Here is a 9,012-nt window from a genome sequence, read left to right as displayed (position 1 = left end):
TTCTTTCTTTTCCTCTTTTCTTTCTCTCTCTCTCTCTCTCTCTCTCTCTCTCTCTCTCTCTCTCGCTCTCGCTCTCGCTCTCGCTCTCGCTCTCTCTTCCCTCCCCCTTTCTCCCCTCTCTCGTCTCTCTGTCCCTCTCCCTGTCTTTTTGCTTTCTGTCTCCTTGTTCCTCTGTCTCGCTTCTTTTCTCTTCCCTCCTTCTTTCTCTTTCTTCATTGCTCTATCACTGTCTCCCTCTCTCCAACTCCCCAGGCCCTGATGGCTGCAACATCTTCATCTATCACCTGCCCCAGGAGTTCACTGACTCTGAGATCCTACAGATGTTTGTTCCCTTTGGCCATGTCATATCTGCCAAGGTCTTTGTCGACCGGGCCACTAATCAGAGTAAATGTTTTGGTAAGGACCACCCCCCTCAAGCCCATCCACCCCACAGATCCTCCTGGCTCCATCTCCTCCTTCCCAAGGAGCCACCAAGCTAGTTAAATCAGTCTACCGTAAAGGGGGCAGAGAAACTGTGTCCTAGGAGGAGGAGTTGAAAGCGCACCGCCTGTGTTCAGCCGGAAGAAGAGACAGGGAGGGACATGATAGTTGTTTTCAAATACTTACTGCACTTAGCACAGTTCACTCTAGATTGTGTAGATTTTATAACTGGTTGATGAAACAAATTCAGTTAAAAGATTATTATGTGAAAGAGACATTCGTTCTTATTGTTCTGGAGGTCTTAAGGAAAAGGTCTGTCTCCAGGAAAGCCTAGTTTGGGTAGAGAATAAGAAATCTATTTCTGATAACAACCTAGTATGGCAAAAAGAACAAGGCCGGTGGAGCCACAAGAGCAAGATTCCACTTCTGGCTCTGAGACAAATCCCTTCTCTCTGGCCGGAGGAACCTCCCTCTCATCTCTACAATGGAAATAATAATATTTATTCCATCCCTCACAAGGTGGTCGTGTGGGAAGTGTTTTGTCAAGCTTTAAAAGTGTTCTATAAATGAAAGTTATTTAAAAAAACAAACAACCACCTTACGGTGTATTGGTTCCAAGGCAGAAGAGTGGTAAGGGCTAGGCAATGGGGGGGAGGGGGAAGGGGGAGTGTAGTGACTTGCCCAGAGTCACACAGCTAGAGGAAACATGTAATGTCAGATTTGAACCCAGGACCTCTTGTCTCTATGCCTGACACTCAATCCACTGAGCCACCTAGCTGCCCCCAAAACTGTTTAAAAAAATCATAACTAGTAGAACAGCCTGCCTGGAGACGGTGAGCTCTGTGTCACCCAGGGCAGGCAAACAGGTTGAATGATGTGTCAAAGATACTGTAGGAAGAAATTTATATTACTTCATGAATTGGCCTTAATTCTAAGCTCCCTTTCTGTTAGAAATTGGCTTAGATGTGGGGGGAGTGGGGTTAATGATTCAGAGGACCTTGGCCTTGCCCTTTCCCATTGAATTCCAAGAGGGGTAGGAGCAGAAGGTAAGAGTTCAAAAAAATAAATGAAATCCAGGAGGATTTGCTGGAAGAGGCAATGGGGTTATAGGAAACTAGAGAACCAGTAGTGTGGCTACGAGCCCTTGTAGGGCTCGGCTAAAAGTGCTCTCTTCTTCCTCAGATTTCCTTAGAGCAGTCTGGTCACCTCTCTTGGCCTTCTCTTCTACTGAATATCCAAGTCTTAATCCAGTGCCTCCTTTTGGCCATGTTACTGGAGGTGCCACCAATTAGGACAGGCTGCAAGGAGGTCTCCAGGTCCAGAGGCCCAGCCTAGCTGAGTGCTGGTCAATCACATTCTGTCAACAAATCCCTATTAAATGGCTGCTGGCCCAGGCACGGGGATTACAAAGACAAAAGGAATATTGTCCGTGCCCACACAGAGTTTGCCCTGTATCCCAAGAGACAACCTGTAGACATACAAAGCCAGACCAAGCCTATTTAGAATAAACAGAGCGTTAGGAGGGCAGGCTCAGGACAGGCCTCACCGAGGAGCTCAGTTAGAAGGAAACTTGAGATTCAAAGAGGCGACGTGGACGAAGAATTTTTCCCAGGCGTGGGGGACAAAGTTGGGGAGGCGGGAGATGAAGTGTCTTGTGAGAAGAACAGCAAGAAGGCCAATTCATCCAGACTGGAGTGAAGGGAAAAAAATCAGAATTGGGTTAGGAAGGACTTTAAAGCAAATTTTAATGGGAATTGAGAGACTGTGGGATACAGGGAGAAGGGAAAAGGCTTGGCTGGACCAAACTGCTTTAGAAACATCCCTTTGGCAGTTAGAGGGATGATGGACTGGAGAGGACAGAGATTGGGTCAGGAGGACCGATTAGGAGGCTCTGGGAGTGCCCATCCTGAAAGTCTGGAATGATGATGCTTCTGTGTGGCTATGTGTCCCCCCAGGCCCCTTGCGCCTTCTATGTTGGGGTCCAGATGTGGGACTGCCTCGGTGTAGGGAGCCCTGACAAGGAAGCTTCCTGGGCCAGGGCTGAACGGCTGCTGGACATGGAGAGCTGCCCAAGGACCCAGCCAGGGGGCTAGAATCGAGACTCGTAGCAGGCCTCCTTCACTGAGGCCATCTTTCCAGCCACAACTCCTTGCACAGAGTAGATGCTTAATAAATGTTTGCCTTTTTGGCTGGGGCTGAAGAGCCTCAACCATGGCCCACTCCTTCCTTCAGGCTTTGTGAGTTTCGACAATCCGGCCAGTGCCCAGGCTGCCATTCAGGCCATGAACGGCTTCCAGATCGGCATGAAGCGTCTCAAAGTCCAGCTCAAGCGACCCAAGGATGCCAACCGACCCTACTGAGGGGCAGCAGGTGGGTTCTTCTCCCTTCTCCATCCTTGCAGGGTGGCGCCCTCCCCGCCATGACCCAGCCAGGGGAGCCCACGTTGGCCATGGCTTCCTGCCCTTCTCCTCTGATGCCGTGTGCCCCACACTAGGCTAGCGCCACAGGGCAGCCCCCTCCTCTCCCCGTCGTTCTCCTCCCTCCTCCCCCATGGCTTAGGCAGCCCCGAGCCCGGCCTTCTTCCCTCACACACAAAGCAGGCGCTCCGGGGCTTCTGTCCTTGTCTCTGTCCGGTCTGTGTGTCCGTGCGTCTGTGTCTGTGCCTCTCCTGGTTTTACCTTGGATTAGAGAGGAGTTGGGGGTCAGGGTTTAGGGGTAGACGGGCTGGGCTCCCCCGGCCCCCTTCCACACCTCACCTTTTCCCTGTTCTGCGGGAGCCGGGGGTGGTGGGTGGGGGCTGGGGCTAGAGGGGAAGCGGGAGCGGTGAGAGAGGAAGAGAGCCCTGGAGAGCATCTAGAATGAGGGGTTGGACTGGCGAAGATCAGTTATGGAGGAGCCCCTCCCCCAGCAGTGACTGTCACCCCGACCTCCGGCACAGAGGCCCGAGAGCTGCTTGTATTTTTATTGTATCTCCCTTGGGCAAAGTCCCCTAAAGTGCACAACCCAAGAACGATACCCACACTTTCTGTTTTTCCCCCTTTCCCCCCACTCCCGGCTGCTTAACTTCCCCCCCACCCTGGGGGCCCCCCAGCCCAGGGCCCGTGTCCAAAGCCGGCCGACGCCCCCATCCCGGACCCCCGCTCCGGGCCCCTGTAAGTTGCATGGAACGAGCGTGTTGTCTTTGGAGCCGAATGTCTGTTCTTTTGGGGCGGGGCCGCGGGGGTGGGGTGCCCCCCCAACCCCGTGCGAGGGCTGGGGGGCGGCGCGGGCCGTGTTTGACCCGACAGTGGTGAACGTGCTCTGTGTTCTGTGGGGAGCCGCCCGAGGGGCCTCCTCCCGTCTCTAAAGCCCCCAGACTCGATTCCCGTCTGCCCGCTCCATGCCAGCGTTCCTCCCGTCTGTCTCCTGTCCCCGTGTCTCTCTGCCTGGGCCTCTGCCTCTCCCTGTGCTGTTTGAGTGTCTTCTACTAACTTCTGGTGGTTTCTCGTAGCTTCTTTTCCTTCATTTGGCTCCTCTCCTCCCCTCCCCCCACCCTGGCCTAAACCCGCCCACTGACTTTGGGGTGGAATCTGGACCCCTTTGGGGGCCCCAGATCCGCACCTGCCCCCCCAGCCCTCTTCACTGGGCTTCTTCCCCTCATGGATGTTTCCTTCGTTCGCAGGTCTGGAGATGCCAGAGGAAGGGGACCTGCCCCGTCCCCTCCTCCCCCACTGAGCACCCCCAGCCCTCTCGGCACATCGGCTCAGGCCCTTGGCTGGGCCCTCTGGGGACAGCTGCTTCATGAGTCCTGGGGATGCAGGAAGCCTCCACTTACCCTCGCCCCCCTTAGAACCAACTTTCTTCTCCCCACGCCCACCCAAGTCTTGAGGCCCCGCAGGCCGCTCGGCCCGCCTCCTCCCCAGGTACCTGTTTGACCTCACAAAGGCTGCCCAGTGGGAACAGGGGGGCACGGCTCCAGGGGTTCAAGGGCATCTCTTTTCCTCCAGTGCCCAGCCTTCTCCCCCACCTCTCCCCATCAAGGGACCACTTCCTCTGTCTCTTGGAACTGTGCAGACCCCCAGGAGGGGAACCAGGGACTCGGGTCCCCCTTCCTAGCCTCTCCTCCACTCTAGGGGTCTCCTCACAGCTCTTCCCCCTTCTTACTCCTCTACCCTAAGTAGAGATAGGACATTCCTGTACTTGGGCCATCAGGCCCTAAAGCTCACTGCCTCCCCAAGTCCTCCTCTGGTGAGCCCCAGGGGCTGCCCATCTCCTGTTCAGCCACAGAGACCCTCCCCAAGAGAAATGACCTCCCCCTCCCCCCAAATAATGTTTACAGTCTCTGCTGATCCCTTTCCTGTAAATACCACATTGGTGCGGTAGCCAGCCAGGCCCGGACGCTGCCATCTCTCTTTCTGGGAGTTTAGACAATGTTCCCTGTGGATTTTTTTCTTTCTTAATTTTTTTTCCTTGGTTTGAAGGTTGGGGTGGGAAGGGGTTGGGGTGGGAAAAGGGGAGGGCTGGAGGGGTTTATTACCTGGTCATTTTCTTTAGGAAAAGGTTTTAGGGGAAGGGATAGGGGTGGATTGGGGAGGGAATGGGAAGGGGAGCCTGGGGAGTCTAAATTTCAAACAGTTCTCAATACTTAACTTATTTATTTATTGCGTTTTACTTTTAATAAGTTGATTTTTTCTGTCTAAATAAAGAAAAAAAATTTAAAAGTGTCAAAAAAGAGTAGTGCTTGGCAGGTCAGCTGTGGGGGACACGAGGGAGGGGAGAGGAAGATTGAGGACACGAACTAAATCTGGAGATTGTCTTAATGAAGGCCTCCTAGGCCCAGGGGAGACATTTCAGGGCAAATCCCCTATTTCTGGAGACTTTGAGTCCTAACTTCTCAAACCTGCGCTCTCATCTTCCTCCCTGTTTATTCACCTCTCACCGAGCCCAGAACTCTCTGTAGAGTCGGGAGGAGTGCGGCAGAGTGAACAGACTCCAATCGGCTTAGGGATTTGGGATCATGAAGATGTGGGTACAAATCCCCTCCCTCTGCCTCAGTTTTTCCATCTAATCAAGTGGGGGTAATAGCAACAGCTACCCCATTAGGCTGTTGGGAGGACCAGATGAGATCATATACCAAAGCACACAGAAACTTTAAAAATTACTCTGAAAATATTGGCTATCACGCTTCTACCCTAATGGACTCCGAAGGGCCTCAGCCTTTCTGGACTAATGTTTCTCCTGCTGTCAAATGGATGAATTGGCGCCATTTCCTTCTAAAGATGATGCTAGGAATGCTAAGTTCTTTTGTTTCTAGCCTGGCAATAGCATCCTCAATCAGCCTGAGGGTAGGAGTCAGGAGGGTTGAACTACTAGGGGAACCTGTGACTTAGAAGTAGTTGCTAGCTGTGTGACCCTGGGCAAGTCACTTAGCCCCAGGGACCTGGCCCTTTATTGCTCTTCTGACTTCAATTCTAAGAAGTTAAGGGTTTAAAAAAAAAAAAAGTTGGCTTCGAGGTTATTAAGCCTCCCAGGCTGGTGTCCATCGTCTCCCCACTACACAGCCCCAACCCCAAGGTAGCCACCTTCCTGCCCTGGCTGAGCTTCCCGTCTCTTTCCGTTGGACTCTTTTGTGGAGCCTTGGCTTGGGGTAGATTTGTAGCAGGGTTCAAAGGGAGAGCCATTCCTTAGTCCACGGAGAGGTCAATGTCCACACACTCTGCCTAGATAGACTCCAAAATGAGTGGGATGGGGGTTTGGGTTTATTTTTGGAGGGGGAAGAGGACCCGACCAGATGGAAGGGATGGAAGCTAGGCAAGGGGGAAGATTCAGAGACCTGAGGCTGCCTGGCCTGCCATCTGGGCTGGCTCTGACCCACGTGAGGGTGTGTGGAGGTGGGTGAAGCCTGTGGACAGATATGTGGGAGGCCACAGGGACGGCTGACCACTCGGCCGGGGCAGGAAAGAGAAAGGCCTTAATTGCATTCACCTTGACCTGAGAAGTAGGAAAGTAAGAATCAGCGAAGTCTCCCAGCATCAGGCCAGCTGGCTTTAGGGGTCCTGAAGTGATTGTGAGAAGAGGAGGCAGCTTAGAAATCTAGATATTTCCCAAGAAAAGAGGGTCATGCTGGTCCTCGGCCAGAACCTCATTTTTTTCTAAGGATGGGGGACGGTTAGGGAGAGGGAAATAGACTGTGGCCCTGACAAAGCAGAGTGATAGCCAGCAATAGTGTCATAGAGATGGAATCCGAAAAACCAGACTGAATCTTGGTCCCGTGCGTGATCCTTTGTTAGTCTCAAAAGTCCATTTATCTTTCTGGGCTTCAGTTTTCTCATCTGGACTAAATGATCTCTAGGTTCTTTTAAGAGGAAAATCCAATCCCATTTGCCGTCACAAACCCTCTATTTCCATTTCCCAGCATCTTCCATGGTGGTGTATGTCCTGTGCAGTGGGATCTGGGTAGGAAAAGGGTTGGTAAAGATAGCAAATGATTATGCAAGAATTCAGTCCAAGGGTGGAACATGCAAAGCCTCCCCCAAAAGGCAGCAGCTTTTTTCACTGGCTGACAAAGAGCCCAGGAGGTCCCACATGAAAACAATTCATTCTAGGGACGAATCCTCAAACCTTGGGGCAAGAAGGTACCTATCTCTCTAGAGACCCTCTGAAAAGCTTTTTCTCTGTCTAGAGAGGATGATGGGCCAAACTGAGCCTAGGAAGTGATCTAAATAAAATGATTTAGTTATTTGCTGTCACCCACTTTGGAACTGGGTAATTTTCTCTTGCATGGAGTCCTCATTGCCTTGCCCTCCATATTGGACCCTTTGGTTGGCTTTTTAACCCTTATTTTTAAAAAAATTAATAAGCATTTATTTTCTCTAACTCCCACCTTCCCCCCATTCCACTGAATGGGGGGGGGGAAGAAAAGAGGTAGGGGGGAACCTATTGTCACATATGCATATTCAAGCAAAATCAATTCCCCATTCGTTGGCCATGTCCAAAAATGTTTGTGCCATTCTACATCTTGAATCCACGACTTCTCCATCAAAAGGTGGGTAGAATGCTTCCTTGTCTGTCCGGGATTTATGGTTGGGTTTTCACATTCATCAGAGCAAAGTTCTTCATTGTCCTCTGTTGTCCTTGTATAAATTGTTCTCCTGGTCCCACCAGGGACTTGGTGTCACTGAGAGTGACTTGGTTCACTCGAGTCTGCCCAGTCTTCTCTGAAACCATCCTTGTCACTTCTAACTGCACCACACAGCATTCCAGTAGGTTCATAGACCCCAATTTGTTCAGTCACTCCCTGATGGATGGGCCCCCTCTTTCATGTCCAGTTCTTTCCTACCACAAAAAGAACTGCTATCATCCTAGAAAGGTTCAATCTTTTTTTTTTTTTTTTTTGGATTTTTTCCTGACTGTATATTTTTTTCTTCTGCAAATAAACCCTAGAAAACAGGCAGCATCGGGTAGTAGTGGGGAGACTGCTGGACTAGGAATTAGAAAACCACATTCCAGTCCCATCTCAGACTGTGGCTAGTTGTCACCTAACATCTGTGGGCCTCGGTTTTCTCAGCTGTAAAAGAAAAGGACTGGATTTGGTTTAAGATCTTTCTATGACAAGGGATAAAAGGGAAAGAGCATCTGTGGATGCCAGAATGAAGAAGCCAGTTATTACCCTTGCAGCAGCAGCAGTAATAATAATACCTAATATTTATAGAGTGCTCACTCTGTGCCGGGCACTGCTAAGTAAGCGCTTTACAACGATTATCTCATTTGCTCCTCTCAGCAATTCCAGGAGGAGATAGATTTATAAATGAAGAGACGGGAGACAGAGGTTCAGTGACTTGCCCAGGATCACACAGCTAGTAAGTATCTCGGGTCAGATCTGAATTGATCCCTTCTACCGAATTAGCCAGAGCGGGGCAGCTTCTCAAAGCAAAGGCTCAGGACCTTGAATTAGATGTCACCCATCAGGGAAGGTTCAAATAGTAGTGAAAGCTGAGAGGCTGAAAGCCAGCCCCCCCAGAGTAGACTGGAAGTGGCGAGCGAGCCCCCAGGCTCTGGCCTGCAGCCTTTGGACACTCTTAGGGAGACCTTTCTTGACCCAACAGGCTGGCCCGATGTCTTGGGGTTCTGAAGCATCGCATTTCCCTCGCTGGCCGTGTCTTTAGGGCAAGGAGGCATCAGTGTCTGGGATGGACAGAAGGATCCGGAGGAGGGAGGGGCCACCAGCTGCAGCTTCCACGCGAACTGGTCACACAAACGAGGCGTCTCAGCCTGTGCCCCCCTGCGGCAGGCTCTGCACCCATCTTGTGGCCAGAGGGAGAACTTGCCCGTAGAAAGGGCGGCGTGGGGCGCCGAGCCCCACTTTCCTGCCTCCTAGAGCGGTGAACACCGAGGGAGAGAGCCCGGGGGCAGGGCCAGAGGAGGCCGGAAGCGATTCTGCTTCCTCTGTGGGGGCTCCCGTGGGGGGACGAAGGAGGCCTTGGAAGCCGGTCAGCACATCGATGCGCACGTGTGTGTACCTACGCGGCACCGCCTCTGTGCCAGGCACGACTCTGGGCATCGAGGGCTCGACAGAAGCCCAAAGGCAGCGGCTGCCGGCCAGGAGCTCGCGCT

General features: G+C 52.0%; 1 protein-coding gene across 1 annotated transcript in view; it reads left to right on the top strand.

Annotated features, from left to right (window-relative positions):
- CELF3 (CUGBP Elav-like family member 3) overlaps positions 1–5,614 on the top strand; it is a 17,637-nt gene extending 12,023 nt beyond the window's left edge. Inside the window, exons 11-13 of the mRNA XM_044672706.1 lie at positions 253–396; positions 2,653–2,790; positions 4,082–5,614. Of these exons, the coding sequence (XP_044528641.1) occupies positions 253–396; positions 2,653–2,780 (272 nt within the window). The 3' untranslated portion in view covers positions 2,781–2,790; positions 4,082–5,614. The remainder of the gene's footprint in view (positions 1–252; positions 397–2,652; positions 2,791–4,081) is intronic.
- The last annotated feature ends 3,398 nt before the right edge of the window (positions 5,615–9,012 follow it).

The sequence above is a fragment of the Gracilinanus agilis genome, chromosome 4, assembly GCF_016433145.1.
Source record: "Gracilinanus agilis isolate LMUSP501 chromosome 4, AgileGrace, whole genome shotgun sequence".
Classification (NCBI taxonomy): Eukaryota; Metazoa; Chordata; class Mammalia; order Didelphimorphia; family Didelphidae; genus Gracilinanus; species Gracilinanus agilis.
This window is presented reverse-complemented; position numbering and strand designations above follow the sequence as displayed.